This window comes from Diplotaxodon limnothrissa, linkage group LG12 (genome assembly GCF_057381915.1).
Source record: "Diplotaxodon limnothrissa isolate DT_005_m linkage group LG12, D_limnothrissa_male_GT1.1, whole genome shotgun sequence".
Lineage (NCBI taxonomy): Eukaryota > Metazoa > Chordata > Actinopteri > Cichliformes > Cichlidae > Diplotaxodon > Diplotaxodon limnothrissa.
This window is the reverse complement of record NC_140607.1, coordinates 29,830,366-29,850,366: the sequence shown is the minus strand read 5'-3', so window position 1 is coordinate 29,850,366 and position 20,001 is coordinate 29,830,366. Positions and strand designations below refer to the sequence as shown.

Below are 20,001 nucleotides of genomic sequence, written 5' to 3'. Positions count from 1 at the left end.
CATAGTTGAGTATCCATACTAATCTGAGCCAGGCTTAAGTCCTCCTGGCTGCATCTAGCATTCAGAAAGTCTTATTGATCTTATCTCTAAAAAAAACTGAATATATGAACATGTTTAATAAGAAACTATTCTAAACTAATTCTTGATGGACAATACTATTTTAAGCGGGTCTGACACAACCTTTTTAGATAGATTGTTATGAAATTTGTTGATGTTTTTCACAGGTGGAAGCTTTTTCTTACTGTTATTTAAAATAAAAATAAAAAGGTGTATATATTCATAGCCCAAAGAAGGAAAAATCAGTGTGTTGAAATAACACACTGTACATGAATTCAAGCCATAACTAACCAATTAAAGATGAATATACTGTCTCACATTTCGATACCATTTAAAAAACGGAGCCTCTGATATATTTGCTTGAAAAACCCATTCACATGTGCGCAATTGCTATATTTTTGTGTGTCCTGCACCCTTTGGATGAATGTGCCATCGTCACAATTAAGGCGACACATCTGCAGGATGCAGTTAAGCACAGAAATAATGAGGGGATGTCAAAATGGGAAGAAAGCTCAGCTGCAGACTCAAAACACATGGCAATATAAATGGCAAAAAAGTAACCAAATTGTTGCCCCTTTATTTACACCATCAGCATTAGTTGTGTGCAGGTTGGCTGTTGATATTCCAGAGTAGCCCAGAAGCACTACGGCTCTGATCTGCCACCTAGTTTGCATACATTTTAGCCTCCATGTATGTATAAAGTACACAGGCAGATTAGTATGTATGTGAACAGTCATGCTTGTTTTACAGTCTACACACTGAAAAAAGAAAAATGATATAAGAGGCTTAAGTGAAAAGTAACATAAAGGAATGTTAACAGCCCAACAGCATTCACTCATCCTCACAATAACACAAAGTCACTTAAAAGGAAAAAAAAAAGATCTGTGCTTGGGTCCGCTTGTTGGTTTTGATCCTCGACTAGCCAGAAGGTCAGGAAGTCATGGTCCAAGAAAATGTTTGGTTTGTTCCTTTTAGGTTTATCCTATACACATAAAAAAATGTACACAGATGAAGGAGACCTCACGGTTGGATGGAAGGATGGCCTTCTTGTTTAACAAGCACAGCTATTAGTAGATGACCTCATAGACAGTTGCCTTCTTATCTCCTGATCCCGTCACAATGTACTTATCATCAATGGAGATGTCACAGCTCAGCACAGAGGATGATTCTTTTGACTGTCGGGGGAATAAAAGATGCAAGAAAATGTATAAAAAGGGTGAGAAAGATGAAGGCTACGCAGACACACGACTTTCTTTTAATCTAGTAATTCATTCAGTCCAGTTTATTCATTCCCATAATTGATTCTCACCTGCTTCACTTTCCCACCTGCTGCATCACCTGTTCCTCTCATATGTTTTCATTCATCTAATCAGCCCCATCAGCAGGCTACTCCCAGTCTCACATTACCTAGCGCTTTAGCTCTTTGGTGTTCTGCTGCTCAATTCCGTTTTGCACCAGATTAGTCCCAATGTATGTCTTTTTTTTAGAAATAACGGTAAGTGCCCAGGATTCTGCATCAGCTGCTCCTTGTGCTTGTTTTTTTATAACCTTGAATCTCCTTGTGTGACTAAAGCTCATCTTTTGCTTTTTACCATCTGTCTTTTGTGTCATACTCTTGGGTCCTCTATATAGAACCCTGATAGCTAAACTTTACAATCAGTGAGCAAAAGCGGTGTTTGATATCTCTACCTGGGTTATTTCTCTAAAATCCATAACTCTTGGCTATTACGCTGTGCTGAACTTGGCCTCTCAGTTGCCTTTCATCCATGGTTGTGTTCTTGCCCACTTACCTGGAATATGCTGGCTCCATATGGGGTTCTCCATGCATTTAGCAGATTGTCTTTTCCTGTACTTACAAACCACTTCCCTGCAGAGGATCGACAACTGCATTAGTCTACGGCAACGAAAAACGCTTTAAATCTTTAAAAGCCAAAGTAAATTATTTAAGTGAAGGTTAATTTGCTCGCTCAGGTGCTAAACCATTATCTCATCGTTAACATCTCAAGACCTGGCACATATATTCATTTCATGTTGCAAAATACTGGTGACAACAGAATCATCTCAATAAAGTTGTTTATGCTTACCACAGTGCGCAAATCTGAGTGACAGCACACAGCTTTCATGCAGGTGGAGCTGGTATTTGTCAGGTTTGGTGACATGCAACACCTCCACATTACTGTTCTCCATCCCAACTGCCAGCCACTCTCCCGTTGGACAGTATCCCAGTGAGAAGATCTGCAGCCAACACCAACATACCCATTTTAATGACAGCTATGTCTCCCTATATTCTGTGTAAATAATACTCAGTATATCTCTTATATTAGGGTAAGGTATGCATCTGTCTATTGGAGGTGGGCACAGATAGATGTTCCAAAAATATGTCATAGTCCTATACCTCAACCTTTTACATTACAAAGAGGTAGATGAATAGTTAAGTCCTCATTGTTTTTTAAAAATCCCTTTTTTACACCATGGAAGAGCAAAATGCATGCACAGGATACAACTGATAGCTGTAAAAACTGGTAAACCATTACTTCTTTTCTCTGTCAAATGGTTCCAGATTTGCTCAAGCTGTAGCAGGGGGGAGTGGGGCTAGACCTGACATTACTGGAAAGCCTAAGAACTCTATCAGCCATGACTGTCCTCTCTGAGCTCTCTTTACTGCACACTCACCTCCTCATGTGCACACTGAAATGGCTCTATTCAGGAAAATTGCAGTAATGGTCTATTATTGCTGCTTTTCTACTCACAAGGGGGAAAAAACTAAATTCTACCTGCACATATTATTAGTGTTAAAAGTATTTGAGGACAGGGCTCAGCCGGGCTTTTAGTGTGGGTTAAATGTTCTGAACTGAGCTTGTAAATGACTGCAATAAATCAAAACCCGAGACAGTAATCACACAAACTGCAAATGGCAGTGACTTGTCCTGGGGTGCACAATTTTCATCTGTGACATTTTACCACCAAATAATAATAGACGTCCGTGCAAAACCCAAATTTCTGAACCCTGAACACACACCTGAAAGCTGCCGGAGGAGTGGAACAAATTCCACACTGCTTCATTATGATCGCTCCCAATAGTCACGTGATGCAGTACGTGTATAAATGTGTACCTGAGAGGTGAAGTCGTGCTGTTGCAGCTGGCGTCCCTCTCTCAGGTCCCAGGACCGGACAGTGTTATCCAGACCTCCGGTCCAAAGCTTGGTCCCATCATTAGAAATGTCTATGCAGCTGGCTCCATCTGTGTGGCCCTGGAACTGCCTGCAGAGAAACAGACAAACCCATAACTAACAATACTGTTTTTCTTTCAAGTTGGCTTGACATCAACCAGATCAGCATCTTGACTAAACTAATGGGTAGCCAACATGTGATGCTGTTTTGGTTTAATAGCAGGTTCTTTTTTTTTCTCTTTTTTTTTTCTTTCAGCATAATTCAATAACCTTAAATTACATTCCCCAGTTCTTTACCTAACCAGAGTCTGGTTGTTAAGATCCCAGACGGCAATGTTTCCATCAGAGCAGCAGGAAAAGCAGACTTTGGAATCCGGGCTGATGGCCAGAGCATAACATGCAGGTGCAGACGAAGTTAATTCCGCTTTGATCCGAGGAGTCGGTGTAGCCAAATCCCAGATTGATAAAGTACTCGCTTCTCCCCCAACGATAAGAGTTCGTCCATCAGGAAGTAGCCGACAGGATCGAATATAGTTATCCCTGTTCTGATGTGCCAAAAAAGAACTGTCATTGAAATGTATACATGCAAGCAACTAGTGGCTGTAAAAGTGGTATTCTAAAAGTATGTTACATGAGGACCAATGTGTTGAACTCACAAGGCAGTCCAGCTGGGAAACAGGGGTCTTGTTGCCCGGGTGACTGATATCCCACACCTTGACACAGCCCTTGCCGCCGGTATAAACGTGACGTGTAGGGTTACTGATGGTAACGGCACACACCACCTCCCCGTGGGTGAGAGTATTGATCTGTCTAGCATGGCGCGGGATACCAGGGCCGATCAGTGCATCCGGAGGAAAAGGCACAGGCTGCATTTGTCCGTCAGCGCTCACATGAAAGGAATAAGCTCTGAAGCAAAATAAAAGGGTCGTGTGAGGTGATAAAGGGTGATGAGAGAAAAGTAAGAAAACATAAGCAGAGGGGAATATATGTGTGTTTCTGTGAACTTTCTCAGTATGATTATGCCATTTAAGAAAGACTAAAAAAGACTTACGGTTTTCCACCAGGAATGCCCGACAGGTTAGGAGGAAGTCCAGGAACACGTATGTGGTGGTGAGGATCAAATCCTACCTAAAGAACACAAGAGTGAGACGTTTTTAAAATATACAAAAATGCTTAAACAAATAGAAGACTCGAATGAAGTCAGGTGTGCAGGGCAGGAAGGCATTTATAGTGACGTGACAGGAAAGGAAGTGTGTTTTTACATCCAGCGACCTCATTTATAAAATTAACAAACGATCAGTTTTAATCCCAGCTATGACTCAAGCAGAAACCAAGCGCAAGTAGGTGTTTTTAAAAAACACTCTGATGTGGAAATTATTTTCTCTCTCAGAAAAGTCTAGACTTAACCTAAGTGATTTTCCCACTGTTTATGTTGGGTCATTACAGATACCCAGTAGGAATTAATTGCCAGACATCAAGGTGTTTTGAATTAACAGGAGGATTAAAATTAATTAAGAGAAGGACTTTTTTTTATAAATAGCATGTCAAATTAGAAACAAGTGCCCTCGCCTGTTCTTGCATTATTGGAAAATCCTGGTAAGTGTGCTCTAGAGGCAGGAGATTTTTCAATGGCTGTGATTACTTTTTTTTTGTGAATCATGATATGTGGTTATAATAACGTCAGAAACAGTTCAGTCTTTATGCTCTACCTTGTCCACACTCCTTAGCTGCAGGTTTTGCTTTGCTCATCAACTCATTAGTTGAGTAAATACCACATGTTGCCCTGCTTCAACCTCCTCAACCATCGCCATGAACAGTTTTCATTTCTTTTTTTGCACAATATTTTTAAGCATTTTCCTACTAATTGAACATAAGCATACCATTGGGATTAATCTTAAAACTAATTAAAAGTTGAAATACTAAATGCATTTTTTTTTAATGAAGTTGTACTCCTAAATTACCTTGAAGTAAATTTCCAATCAAAATTTTTGGTACAAGATACATGCCAGCATTTCAAAGCAGATTTAAGCAACAGTCAACTGAAAAATAATAATAAAATCCTGGTGAGACCACCATTTTTAGCTTTTATTCTAATTCAGTTTAGTTTTTAATCTCTCAAAAACGCTTGCATAGTTTCAGTGGGGATGGTAGTTAACGGTACTCTGTTTACCTGCTACCTGGTGAAAGATTGTCATCACACAGAGAATATTTGTTCATACATGGTTACCATTTTAGGACAGTTTCTCATTTCACACCTGACATAAACGGTTGAAAATACAGTCGTAAAAACGCACCTAAATAGAATAACTTGCAAAAAATTGACTAATTATTAGAATCCCCAAACATCACAATATTAGTTGTTTTCCACTAAATCATTTTTGTCTTTAAAGTACATTTTTAACACTGACAGAATAGGTAGCTAATGTTTACGTCTGCTGTCTGCATGCATCTGTGAGTGTTCAGGTACCACTTGTGTGCGTCCGTAGGCTGCCACAGCGGCCGCGGCCACTGCACTCATCTGTGGGGAAATGTTATGCAAGCCAGTGTAGGCTGCTCCTGTTCCACTCAGCTCTCCATTCATACCAGGGTGAGGAACCATTCCGAATGGGCCAGGGTACGAGCAGGGCACTGCCAGGGGTGTGCGAAGACCAGGAGCTACAAAACAAGACAGCCAGATTGTGACGCAAACATCTATCTTTTTCAACTGTGGTGTACAAAGGTTATTTTTTTGCTTTAAAGCAAAGGTTTAGTCTTAAATACAGAGATTTTTGTTAAGCTAGTCTATGGTAATAGGCTTTTTTTTAAGTTTTCAAAAACATATACTTATGTATTTGCACTGAGTCATATCTGACAGATGCAGGCAGAGATGTTTTATGTTATGCTTGCAACACTTACTCAGTGCCTCAACTCCTGATGATTTACTGGGTGCAGACCTCAGGCCTGTGGTGGAGGCACTGCTGGGTGTGGGGGCTTCAGAGCGGGATGTGGGAGTGCTGGACTTGGACACGGGAGTTGTTGACTTCTCATTCTACCAGAAAAATTAAAAAAGAAAGATTTCTACATACAGAAGGGTTTCAGAGGTGAAAGACATGGAAATAAATCTTTATGCTTTTTTTTCCAAATATAATAACAGTGCAGGAGCATTCATGCGTCAGTTTATTCTAAGACTCATTAAATTGATATTCTATAAAAATGTCGAATAGTGTCCTTTATCTCTTGGATTTTATCTTACATCTTTCATGTGGTTTACAGTTTGCCAGATTTACTATTTGATCATTTTTACAGAAGCAAATAAGCATTGTTTAACCCTTTATTTAGAGGGTTTCTTGAAAGAAATTAAATGAAAAGGAGGCTACACAAATGACTCACCATATTAATATCTTTAGACTTGGAGGAAGGTGTGCTGCTGGAAGAAGCAATTGAGGAAGGGCTCAGTGGTGGGTCTTTCTTCAACAGGCGACTTTTGTCCAACCCATTCTCCCGAGGAGAGTGTGCAGGACTTCCTCGGGGAGACACTGGATCCTGTAAGCATTAAACCGAAACAATTCACATTTTCTCAACAGGTAACACGCAGGATGGTAGACTGGTAGTGTGCAGGTAATATTTTGTACCTCGTTGGAGACGTCGACAACCAAGTTGTCATCACTCTTTTCTCCATCACTTTCCTGGGTCAAACACAAACAAGGACCATACAAAGGTAAATAAAATAGACCTCCCAGAATGTAGATTTGAGAATAGGCAACAAGAAAATGATTCTTTGTTGAAAAGTGTGTGTGCTCATGTCTGTGTCCACTTTTTTTTTTACATTTATTTAAATGTTTTTATTATATGAACACAAATCAGAATCAGTTTATTGAACTCAACACCTAATAACAAATTCATGTACAAGCAAGTAGTTCCCTCATTGTGAGAGAAGACCATAAAATAGTGTAATAATATATTTTAGCAGAAGAAGTCTGAGGCCACACCCCACATGTGTTATATTTGCTGATGGGCATCATTAGGTACACATTGCTAATACTGGGTTGGACTCTTCTGCCTTCAGAACTGATGTAATGGTTCATGAAATAGACTCAAAAAGGTGCTAAAAATATTCCTCAGAGATTTGGGTCAATGTTGACATGATAGCAACAAACAGTTGTTAGCTGTACGTCCATGATGTGAATCTCCACCACGTCAAATGGCCATTTGATTACAGTGAACTCACTGTCATGAAGAAAACACTTTGATCTGAGCTTTGTGGCATGGTATATTATCCTACTGGAAGCAGCGAGAGGATGGGTACACTCTAGTCATAAATGGATAGACACGGTCAACAACAATACCAAGGTAAGCTGTTTAACCCATTAAAACCAATGGGGGCATCAAACTTTTAGATCAAACTACCGTAACTCTTGAACCAATCAGAAAATTCCAGTGGTTGCTGAAAGCAGCAACTCTGTGCTTTACAGTAATCCCATGCGGGGCGCCACAAATAACACAGAAAACAGGAAAAACAAAGCAATAAAATGAACCCAAATCCCTGATAAGATGTCTGTTTTCTGTAGAGCACCATCAAACCACTCACTCTGTCTTGTTTCAACCAAACTTCAATGGTGCTGCGACGCGTGGGATTACCGTAATGACCCTAATATCACTGAAAAGCGCATAGTCCTTGCTTTTAGAAAGCAACTGTTACCTGTCTAACACCAGTGACAGGTTAGGCTTTAGAGGGTTAAACAATGCCTATTTGCTACTGAGGGGCAGAGTTTGCCAAGAAAATATTAACCACATACCATTACACTAACAGCAGCCTGAACCATTAATACAAGGTGGAATGGGTCAATGCTTTCACATCATTGGTGCCATATTCTGACCCTGCCATTCAAATGTTGCGACTCATAAGACAAGCAAACATGCCCGGTTTAGACTTCAGCGGGTCATCTTGACCATGTCTGCATGTTACTGACTTGTAATTGGTCAGATCAGATATTTGAATTAACATGCAGCTGAGCAGTTGTACCCAACAAAGCGGCTAAAGGTGGCATTTGTGGGGTGGTAAGGTTTGAAACAGGTATGGTTGGTATATAACATGATGTGAGTGAGGGGTGTTCCATGTGTACAGCATGTGACTTGCCTGCCTGAACTAGCTCACAGGCTACACGCCATTTGTTAAATATACTGGTCAAAATGGATTCACTAGAAGCATCCCAGTGGGTCATCTGACTGAGTTACAGGCCATAAACTGCATCATCCTTGGTTCAAAGACCTTTGGTGCGCCATGTTTCTACAAGTCTCTAGCATCTCTCCTAATTTCATCTCTGAAATAAAGAACAAATAATCTCAGTTTACTTCATTTAGACAAAAAAGTGTAGTTACTGTAGATATGACAGTACAGGGCCATGTAATCACAAGAGAACTGAATAATTGAGCTCTCCCTGTCCCTAATCCTTTCTAATGAGCTTGATAATAAATCTTCTCCGCAGCTCAAAAACTATTCATTTTAGCATATTCACTCACATAGCGTGTGGAGGTCAGCTCCTTATCATCTGTCTTCTGTTTTTTGCTGTCAGAGGAATAATCGCTTGAACTTCGATGCTTCTCTCCAGTTCGAAAATTGGCTGATGGAGAGACAGATGAGCTCTGGAAGAAAAAAACAACCATTTACTTAACTGAAGCTGATTAAAACTGATCTTTTTTGTTTGTAAAGTACATAAACCCTGCACTGGAAAATCATAATAAAATCAGAAATCAGGCAGAATCAGATAAGAACAGGCCCGTTTTCTAGCTCAAACATGTGTGGAAAATAGCTATTAGAGCAACGGTTTTTGCTATAGAAAATCATTCATTTCCATTGACATTGAATTCCAGAAACACATATAACTCAAACTTGTGCTAATAGCAACAAAACACACTTCCGGACAGAAGGAAAATTAATATAAAATTACATTTGTTTGTATTCAACAAAAACATACATTTAAAGATTAGGTTACATTTTCTGGGATGTGAAACCCAAACCAAATGGACACAGAAAGAATCATCCAAGCTCCACTGAAGAAGATGTGATTATCAAAGGCAAAAAAAGTTGAGATAAATTACTAATCTTACCCAGGACAGACTGATAGGAAATATGTACGCTGCAGCTTTTACCGCTAGAAGAAACTTGGAATGTGTTGAGAGCCATGCGGTCAGTCAACAATCTGAGCAAAAAGCTGAGCGGTGCAGACACAACGTACGCCGCGGCTAGATTTCTGTATCGCTTTTAAAATATCCCCTGGCTGTCAAAACAATTTCCTTTTTACTGTATCACACAATACAAAAGTTGACAGTTTGACTACAACATCGCAGCTTTACGGGGAGGGCTTGGCTGACGTCTCTCTTTCTTAATCAAATATGGCATCCTTTAAATACCATTACTGAAGGATTAATCTTCTTTGAGAAGCAAGGATCAAAATAAGGTCAGTTAAACATTTCCCCTCCAGCTCTGCCTGCCTCTGCTGATCTCTCTCTCTCTCTCTCTCTCTCTCTCCCTCTCTCTCTCTCTCTCTCTCACTCACTCACTCATTGGGAGGTCCTTCTTACCCAGCAGATGATGGACAGAGAAGAAAAATAAAGCAGGACCTTTAGCTCGACCTTTCCACTAACTCACGCTTGTAACCTTTCCGCTGCCCTTTGCCGTGCTGCAAGTGTTGATGACAAAGATTCTGTGGGGGAGGAGTGAGGGGTTGACTGTGTGTGTGTGTGTCTGTGTGCGTGAGTGTGCTGCTCAGGCAGCACTTGTACCTGTTTACATTTTAGTACTCCATATGTGCAAACAGTGTTAAGGAGTCAGTGTGTGTACAGGTGTGTGTCTCGTCTTGAGTGAGACGAGGCAAACTGAGCCCCTGACTCTGTGTCGCTCTATTTCCAGACTGATTAGATTAATTAGCCTGCAAATTAGCTCTTTCAAAAACATCAAAGCAAATTAATTCTGCCGCAGAGACAAATGAAGGCGCTGCCGACAGCACGAGCATTATGAACGTGAGGACCTCTGAGGTGTGGTTGAGTGAGAGTATTCATTTTCATTCACATCATAATTATATTTGCCTCCCATTTCAAATTGATTCTGCAGGTCCTGATAATGATATCTGCAACCTCGAGTGTTTTGTATTTTTCAGCTTTACAAACAGTCTCGCTCCCTAGTGTCTCTCGGGTAATTAGGAGCACGGACGTCCAGGATGAGGTTACTATGCCGTTGTTAGGCATTGTAAATTTATGTTCAGCGTGGATGTTTGGGGTGCATCTCAGGGTTATAAAAATAGAGTTCAAATCCAGTTCAAATGCAGTCTGACACTGAGAAGTTGCTGCACCCGAGTCTGACACCTTTTCCAAAAAATCTAACTTTGTCTGTCTTCCGCTTCTAGTCTTCCACTGGGAGCAACAGGTCAATTTTGAGGGGTTTCTGGTGTAGCCAGTGGACACACAAGACTTTAGGTACAGTAAAGGCAATAAAAAGACTAAGCTTTTTCAAGATTGCATTTGAGCAAATGTATTTTTTCTTTTGCTCTCCACAGAGACTGTTTAACTAGATGCAACCAAATCCTGCTCAGGATTAGAGCTACAAGCAGACGACCAGATGGAAGCCAGAAAGGTTCCAGGTGCCAAAAATCATACATTTTACTTACAAACTGCATATTTATAAGAAGATATGTTTTTATAGAGATTACACACAGAGCCACTTGTTCAATCAAATTATTGCCAAACTTTATCACAGAAAATACTAAATAGCATGCTATCTGAAAATCCTGTGTCATTAACATGCACAAAAACACAGAACTTCCCCATGTGCAGCATGAAAAATGTGTGTAAATGTGTAAATCCTCTCATATTGTTCTCCAAAGAAACAGCTTCTTTGTTCAGAGACATTTTAGTGATAATCACATTGCCCAAGTAAGTCCAATTTATCTAGATCTAAGGGTAGATTTACCTCACAGAGTGTCCATATTTATGCTATAAATTCAAAACCAGCCTTTCAGTTTTAAACTATTTAAACTACGAGGAACGTTCTTGTTCTCTGAAGTCATCAGCAAATTTGCACAGATCGAAGAATTGCGAATTTATAAACGAATATGTCTTTTTCTATGCTGGACCACAGGGGGCTCTGCACAAATGATTTCTGTAAAAACCCCAAATCTTTAGAACTCTGGCTTGATGTAATTTTGTCTAATAGTTCTCTCACTCTGCTCAGCTCAATTGGTCACTTATTATTCTGCAGCCAACACAGCATGGCAAGCCAGACTGCACATTGTATGCAGAGCTTTTAAAGAGCATCCCGGCATAAACAAAGACAAGCAGACTGCATCTGTACAGCTTGTTTACCAGCGACAAAAAGCATAGAAAGAGAAGACCACTGTAGCGATCGCACAAACTACAAGCTGCACTGCATTTATACTTCAACAGGTGATTAACTGTAAAGGTCAGTCTAAACTTGAAAGCGACCTCATTAGAAATGTATTCCTCCTGTTTCTTTTAAAAAGAAGACAAAAACAATCCCGCAGACAGACAAAGATGGTTACAATGTTACTATGTGATTCTACGCGTCTAATTTGACTTAAGGTGATTAAAAAAAAGAAAACCTGTTTGTGAGAATTGGCATTTCAGAAATGACTTTAAAAAAAGCCACAAACACTAAAAACACAGAATTAAAATAAAATTGTCATTGACCACTGATCCAGCAATTAATGTGTACTCATAATCAGGTCTGTGAAGTTGTAGTCCTTGAACACACCATAAAGTAACTGCATAACTGACTGCCTGTACTGGCGTCTATACACACATAAGCACACACACAAGTAGCGTTTACATTCACGTAGCTTTATCAGTGTGTGAGGTGCTAACGCCAAGGACATTAAGGCACAGATGTTCATGCAATTCACACACACTGTACTCTGTGGACTGTTGCCAAGGCAACTGCAGACCACTGACAAGGGGCTTATTGGTTTCATGAAGTGACTGTTGGCCGCCATGTCAAAGAGCAGCTCTGCATGTGTGTGTGTGTGTGTGTGTGTGTTCTCACAGGGCACTAATGAAAGGCATCCATCATTCTGGCCTCTCTCTATCTTTATCAAAGCGTTCTTGTGACCTCACACTCACACACACACACTGCTAATCTCTCCCATCATGGTGCCTACACCTCTGAGCGTATGTGCATGTGCATCCAGGTGTGTTTGAACATGTGTGTGTGTGTGGAGGAGGAGAAAACTACATGGGGGGCAAGAGATAACAAACATACCTCCAGTTAGAGCATTCCTCCTGTTTCCGCCTACTCCAAAACACCAAAGAACACACACACACACATGCACAGGCTTCTAAACTCATGCATGTTTGTGTAAAAGTGTGTGCGCTCAGGCTGCTGGTATAAAGAAATGCTAATCTGCTCATTGAGTATTCAACAAACCAAATGTTTGCCTTGGGAAAAACGCTGCGCTTAAGGGACTAATTACTACAAGCGCTGGATAGAACAGTGATCTGTTGCGCTGCCTCTTTCTGCTCCCTCCTTCCTTCACTAACCATACTGTGCTTTTTTCCCCCCACTTTCTTCTCTGCTCACCTTGGGGTTTCTCTTTCACACTGTTTTGTTTTTTTCTTCCCGAGCTGTTACCAGTTTCCCATATCTGATATTTTTATTACACACAAAGCACAAGTGAAGAATATGAAAATGACAATAAGATCAGAAGCTTATGTTTTCTTTAAGCCTTAGTGTGGTCATTTTCATTTCCAATTACATTGACAAGCATAAAATAAAATTTCATAATAGGACATTTGTGTGAACATCCATCCATTCTTTTTCTTAACCACTTATCCAATTAAGGGTGGCAGGGGGGCTGGAACCTATCCCAGCTGTCATTTGGCAAGCGGCAGGATGCACCCCGAACATGTCGCCAGTCCAACATGTTCGGAGCTTTGTGGGAACATATTAACAATATCATTTTACAGTAATGTTTTAAATCAAATACTACATGTGTAAATATTTAGGATCTTGGAAATGTCACAGAACTGTTTTCAGTTTGATGGCAGTCTCTAACAGTCTCTTTTACATAAACACAGACGTGCACATAGACATCCTTAAAGCCAACATCAAGATTTCATCACAGACAGGCTTTTTGTGTGCGTTATGAATAAAAATCAAAACCTGTCTATCCTTTTATATCAACAAAAAAAATAATAATTCAAAGTACAAAATGACACAGAGAAGTTGAGCGAGCAGAAGTGAAGCTATGCTCTAAACATGTCTTTTTTTCTTTTTTTAACAAAGGGAATAAAGAAAGGAAGGACTTACCTTGACTGAGTCTCTGTCTGAGAGGGCGGAGGGCATGAGATAGAAAAAAAGAATGACAGATTCAATGTCTGAAGCACAAGAACACACTGGCAAACACACAAACACACACACTGCTGCATATAACAGATACATACAGATACAAAAAGAGAGCTAATGGCGAATTTATGATATTTTTGATGAAGATAGTGGGGAATTTCATTACTGTTTATGGATCTTGAGGGGTACTATTAGAGTACTACTGCAAATAAATAGCACTTACACCTCTTTTCCAAATTAACAGATAAATCTCTTACAGTTTTGCTCTCAATTAACCATTCACGCACGCTTTCACACATTGATAGTGACAGGGGTGTCTTTGAAAGCAGACCTCTACACATTGGAAACTCTAAGTTCATTATTTTGCCCAAGGCACTTCGACAAATGAACAGGAGCAGCTGCAGATTAATCAATCAACCTAACTTGCTCTAAATCCTAATTGCAAAGTTTTGGAGAACCTTTTGAGGATTCAGATAAAGTAAGAAGTGGAAACCTCCGTTTTTCGGCTTTAAGACTTGTGTGCTGATGTTTGCAACTTTATTGGGGCAGAACTCAGCACACTGGTAACACTAAGGCTCCGTCCACACTCACTCTCCGTTTTTGCCACCCGTCCACACTGAGACTGTTTTCGCTGATGGAAAATGCAGCGTTTTGAGAACGCTCTTGAAAATGCATACATTTGGAAACGGTGCTCTCGCGTCGCAAAAACGCAGACTTTCTAAAACGATGAGGCATGTTAGTCATCTTAGTTTAACTGGTCGCAGCCATGCGACCAGTTAAACTAAGATAGCGGAGGGCATTATACAGCAGTTGTTTTGTTTGCTCTGAATTTTGACAGCCCTATTAAAGATTAGTATCAGTTTGTATATGCTCCAGGTGGCTTTTCTTCAAATTCTTTAACTCTCACTCGATTTTGCAACTTTGTACTTTTGTGTCACTCGCAGCAACAACTCGGTGCTTTTCCTCAACATTTTGCCGCGATGTTTCACAGAGCTGGAAAGTAAATAAGCGACAGACTAAATGAGGCAGGTCGAATCTTCTTGTGTTTCATGCATGCACGGTAGTGGAACGTAAGCATTTTCGGCCGTTTGTGGATGCACAACTCTGTGAAAACAACTGAAAAAAGTGGACGTAGCCTAAATGCTAACCAAGTGGCATTGGTGCCTAAACCAAATCATACCATACAAAAATAAAAGTGGGCAGTAAGATAAACACAACTAAAGCAAGAAAGTAGAAAAAACAACTCAGACAAATGTTGGAGGATTTGTTGGTTTAATTTGTGTTTGCCTCAGTACTCTGCTCTCAGCTGACATAGTGAATAGATTTTTATTTATTAGAGTTTGTACATTATCCGTCATTTTCAGTGTCAGTCTTTTAACACATTAATATTAACCATTATTACTGACCAGTGAAGTTTCTAAATGTGGTGAAGAAGTCCAACGGGTTAAAAATACACTGAGGTTAGCACCACAGTCACACAATGTTCAACAGTGCAACCTGCAGAGAAAATGCTTTTTAAAATACTAAAAGGGGAAAAAAGAAAGTTTTTATTCCCTTTGTTCACTTAGTCATTTCAGGAAGCAAGCTGTAGCTGGAACTGTATTCTTAGTGACTGTGGTCCTTAGGTGGATAAGTATTACCTCAGTTAGCAGCCGTTAGCTTTACTGCAGCTACAGAGCAAGGTTAACTGCTCTGCTGCACTGTAAAAACCCTCACTGACATGCTGCAACAGAGTAATTAAGTGCTGGCGCACAGTTTCAAACCTACACGCACACGTACGCACACGTACACACACATGCACACACATAGTCTCAATGAAGAGTAATTAAATGCTTGAGCTCAAAGTCAGCTCAGAGAAGAATTAGAAGCGCTCTGTGTGAACAGGAGAAAAGAGGCATCATGGTGGTTGTGTATTGCTTCCTATTAGGCCAATTAAAGTGGCATAAAGACAAATCAGTTTTTAATTGTTTAACTGCTGTTCATTCAGAGCACTAACAATTAAGCATCAGCCATTACAAGTGGTAATTCGTAATGCTGGGTGAATACTTTGACATGTAAAAGTGGATTTGGATCATTAACTGAACAAAAGATTTAAGCTTTGATGTTTATGTTTACCAAATATATTTAGCATCTGTCTGTGAGTGAAATAAAACAGCCAAGTTGTTGCGAAGTATTTTAGTCCGCTTCAAACTATCGCACCAAGAGTCACGATAAAAACAAAGTGTACTTTCTTCCAATTATAAGGCTGCACACATCAAGGCATAATCAAAACCTCTTGTCCTCAGCGGGTTTTAAATGAGGGAAATAAACCTCAGCTGAATGACAACATGTGATATATTATACTGTGCAATTATTTGTTGAACACAAATAAAGCCAAAACACAGAAGCAGTGTGTGTAAGTAAGTAGCAGTCAGGTTGTGCACACCCATTTAATTAACTGATCATCAGCAAGTGTGAGCACCTCTATAAAAACAGAGGCTTTGGCAGTTTGCTCGTCGTTAACATTCAGGGGTGTGTTAAAACAATGCCAAGGAGGAAAGACATCAATAATTATCTTGGAGAAGCAATTGATGCTGCCCATTAATTAAGGAAGTCTTATAAAGCCATTTCCAAACATTCTGAAGTCTATTATCATCATTAAAAAATATTCACAAGCAGGAAACATTCAAGAATGCTGCTAATCTCAAGCATGCTGATCCACACAGGTATGCACACAGGTGTACACACGGGTATTCACAGACGCGGACTACAGCTTTCTTGGCTGCTGCCTCAAAGCACATTGTGCGCTGTCTATCTTGCGTGCTGCACAATATCGTTTATTATTTAGTATCTACTGATATCTACTGCTAGCTAGTTTATTGTGATGGTGCTGTTTTTTTTTATTATGTTGCTCTTTGTTGTTTGCTTTCTCTTCTGTTTTTTTTCTCCATACAGGTGACCCAGGTGTTTTTTTTTTTTTTTTTGTTTGTTTTTTTTCTTTCTTCCCCCCCTTCTCACCGTCTCTTCTCCCCTTTGGTTTTCTTTCTCTCCCTCTCTTTCTTTCATTCTTTCTCCCTGTCCTATCCCCCAGTCATGTCTGTCCCGTTTGTAGCAACTGAAAATAAAATAAATTCATAATTATAATAAAGGTCAATCAAATGGACCAATATGGCAAGGCCATGATGATCCACTTGGTAAAATAAATCCGCTTGGCATCTTTCTTGGCCTTAAGACAACAATTCTGATGGCTAAAGATCCAAACGGGACACAAAAAAAAAAGAAGAAAAAAAAAAGAATGCTGCTAATCTTCCCAGGAGTGGTTATCCCAGCAAATGTTACCTAAGATCAGACCATGCAATGCAATACAGAGAAAGAGCTCTGCAGCCCTCAGTTAGCATGTCAACTGTTAAAGTTCCTGACAGTGCAATTACAAATATGGCTCGTTTGGAAGGTTTGCCAGGAGTAAGCCCTTTCTCTATAAAGAGAACATGGCAGCACAGCTAAAGTTAGCAAAGTTGCTTCTGAACAAACCACAGCATTCCTGGAACAATGTCCGAGGACATACAAGACCAAAGTGGAGATGTCTGGCCGTGATGCACAGCGCCATATCTGGCTTTAACCAAACAGAGCATATCCAAACAAACACCTCATATCAGCTGTAGAACACAGCAATGCAGGGTTGATGATTTGTAATCACAGAATCTGGGCACCTTGCAGTCAACGAGTTAACCACAAACTCCTCTTTATAATAATAGTGAGGCAATCTGTCTGAACGCTTAAGCTTGGTTAAAACTGGGTAATCCAACAGGACAATGATTCTAAATACAACAGCAAATCCACAACAGCAACAAAAGCAAAAAAGATGCAGCAATGGCACAGTTAGATCTCAGACCAACTGAAATGCTATGGCAGGACCTTTAGAGAGCAGGAGATATAGGTCTGCTCTCAAATCTCAGGTGACTGAAACAATGTTGCAAAGATGAGTGGGCAAAAATGCCTCCACAATAATGTGAGAGACTGTCAAAAGGAAGGCATTACTTTAAGTTATTGCTGTCAAAGGTGGTTCTACAAGCTATTGAAGCATTTTCACAGGCTGCTTCTGCGTTTTGGCTTAGTTTTTGTTAAATAATGACATGATGCAATATATCATCTGTTGTTATTTAACTGAGATTGTGTTTACCTGATTTTAAGACCTGATACACCTTGGCTGAAAAGACTAGATAGGTTTATCCCAATTGGGGAAACCTTAGAACTGACAGAGGGTGTGCTTTCTTTTTGCCTTTACAGTAAACAAACTGAGAGCGTATCTTTGTATCTACCTTGTGTAAGAATTTGCCCCTGATAATCAGGTAACTCGCTTTTTGACTAAACCATAATTAGAGTAAACCTTAAAGCAGTAGTTTGAAAACTCAAATTGTGACTTTGAACATACAAGCAGATGTAACAAATGCAAGGGTAATTTCAGTCATGAAGAGACCAAGACTCACACAGAAACAAGCACGCACAAACCAAAATCAACACCTGCTATATAAAAACAGCACACACAGAGCAGACCTCACCTCGTGTGTGTTCGCTGTTGTTATCGTGATGCTTCCTCTCATCTTTGAGTGGCAGCTGGTGACTCAGGGCAGAGGACAGAGCCAGCAGGCTGGCAGTACTGGCCCCAGGAGGCAGAGGGGGCTGAAGGCCCGCTGGGTGGGGTGTTAGTGGGACAGGGATGGCATGGCCATGAGAGAGGTGCTGAGCCTGGAGTTGCTGCTGCTGAACCAGACACAGAAACACCAATTAAGACTTGAAAGATCATGCATGATAAAATACAAATGAGTAGGTGATAAAAGGAAAGAGAAGGAAAGACAAACACATTCAAATAGAGCGGGGAAAAGATAGCAACTGAAACATGTAGACTACAGCTACAATAGTTAAATATCAGATACACTTTTTTTAAATTTGATCAAAAACACCAAAACCTTTGATTTATCAGCCAACATAAACGGTGATATTTATATAACTGACAATTTCTGTGAAAGATGCTAAAACATTCAAATTTCTTGCAGAAAGAAGTTAGCTATTACTACTATACAAAATACTTTGGTTTTATTGTATATTATTATGAATACATCTGACTTTGTACTTACTCTTCTCCTCACATTATTCTTTTTCAATTAATCTCTTAAGCTATTTTCCAACATTGCTGTAAAAAAAATAATCTATGCATTTTGTATTTAATTGTGTGTGTCTGCGTGTGTGTGTGTGTAATACACCCACTCCTATGATGGCGTTGAGTTCAGCCATGGTGACCTGCTTGGCCCTCTCTACTGCCTGCACCACCTGCTGCTGATGCTGAGAGACACACAGAAACAAAAAACAAACAAACTGAAACTGAAACAGCAGCTGAGACGGAGAAAAGAATGATATGAAAAGAATTTTGTAGTTATTACAAACAACATCTTTACAAAATTCAAACAACATTTAAAATGGACTGGAATGGACACGTAAAATGAGCAGGAACTTATCTCGTTTCATCACATTGAACTTGCATATGCGTACAGCAATCATTCTAATGCATTCTGTGATATCTTTTAAACTGCTTTCCATCTGAATCCGTCATTGTGCTTTGCCTATCAAACCTTATTCACAGCTGTCAGTTAGTTGCACACTGTAACTTCACACAGCCTGCAATTTCTTCAGAATTAACAATGTACTGACTGTGAAATATGTCAATCTCATTAAAACAGATATCAATGTTCAGTAACACGAGCGTGCTATAAAATCACCTGAAACTTGATATATATTTTTTCCTTTTTATTAAAACTCAAGGTTCTGACCAGAATCAGGTCAAACGCCAGACAGCCAAGATTCCCCGAGGCCATTGAATCATGACTGCACTTCAGTGCTTCGCTTCAGAATCTGACACCCATCAGTGCATTCATTAAAAGTCATCAGGCAGAAGAAGCAGCTAGCAGCTAATTAGGGTATACTAGTTAGTCAAGTGTAACCTGCACAGGCTGGTTGATTTCCTCTACGTGGAGGAGAATTAAAAAACAAACAAACAAGTGGATGTCCAAAGGAAGCAGTTAAAGACGTGTATTACAAGTGGCCAAAAATTCAGTTACAGACTCGTACAATATTTTGTGGATTCTGTGATTGGTTTAATGTTTCTGATTTGAGATTGTTATTAAAATTTTATGCAGCACTGTTTTCTGATTTTTGCTCAGTCTGCTCACACGTCTCGACACTGAACAGCTCCAAAAAGTTCAACACATAGGGAAAAAAGATGGGTACCAAGAGAGGCAGACAGCTAACAGGGCAAAGTCATACAAAGGGTACAGAGCGAGGAAGACAGATCCAGACAGTGAGAGAGCAGCGAGATTCATCCAGGAGCGCAAAACATCAAAGTACGCCCGAGATGAAAGAGCTTATCAGGTGTGGAAATGAACCTGACCATCAAGTTCAGCTACACCT

The 20,001-nt window shown here is 39.9% G+C and overlaps 1 protein-coding gene across 8 annotated transcripts in view; it reads right to left on the bottom strand.

The window, feature by feature from the left end:
* Positions 1-1,124: 1,124 nt before the first annotated feature.
* LOC146621577 (transducin-like enhancer protein 4) overlaps positions 1,125-20,001 on the bottom strand; it is a 39,270-nt gene continuing 20,393 nt past the window's right edge. Inside the window, exons 6-22 of one of the 8 annotated variants that reach the window (XM_085368626.1) lie at positions 18,799-18,879; positions 18,099-18,300; positions 17,436-17,454; positions 13,727-13,762; positions 10,588-10,596; positions 8,727-8,847; positions 6,839-6,892; positions 6,597-6,749; positions 6,117-6,255; positions 5,695-5,882; positions 4,279-4,355; positions 3,884-4,133; positions 3,525-3,772; positions 3,171-3,318; positions 2,142-2,292; positions 1,848-1,924; positions 1,125-1,232 (exon numbers count right to left, since the gene is read on the bottom strand). In XM_085368626.1, coding sequence (XP_085224752.1) covers positions 1,125-1,232; positions 1,848-1,924; positions 2,142-2,292; positions 3,171-3,318; positions 3,525-3,772; positions 3,884-4,133; positions 4,279-4,355; positions 5,695-5,882; positions 6,117-6,255; positions 6,597-6,749; positions 6,839-6,892; positions 8,727-8,847; positions 10,588-10,596; positions 13,727-13,762; positions 17,436-17,454; positions 18,099-18,300; positions 18,799-18,879 — 2,061 coding nt within the window. Of the gene's footprint in view, positions 1,233-1,847; positions 1,925-2,141; positions 2,293-3,170; positions 3,319-3,524; positions 3,773-3,883; positions 4,134-4,278; positions 4,356-5,694; positions 5,883-6,116; positions 6,256-6,596; positions 6,750-6,838; positions 6,893-8,726; positions 8,850-9,569; positions 9,589-10,587; positions 10,597-13,524; positions 13,542-13,726; positions 13,763-17,435; positions 17,455-18,084; positions 18,301-18,798; positions 18,880-20,001 lie in introns of all 8 variants that reach the window. The other 7 variants (XM_085368622.1, XM_085368624.1, XM_085368629.1 and 4 more) reach the window with 7 other exon arrangements.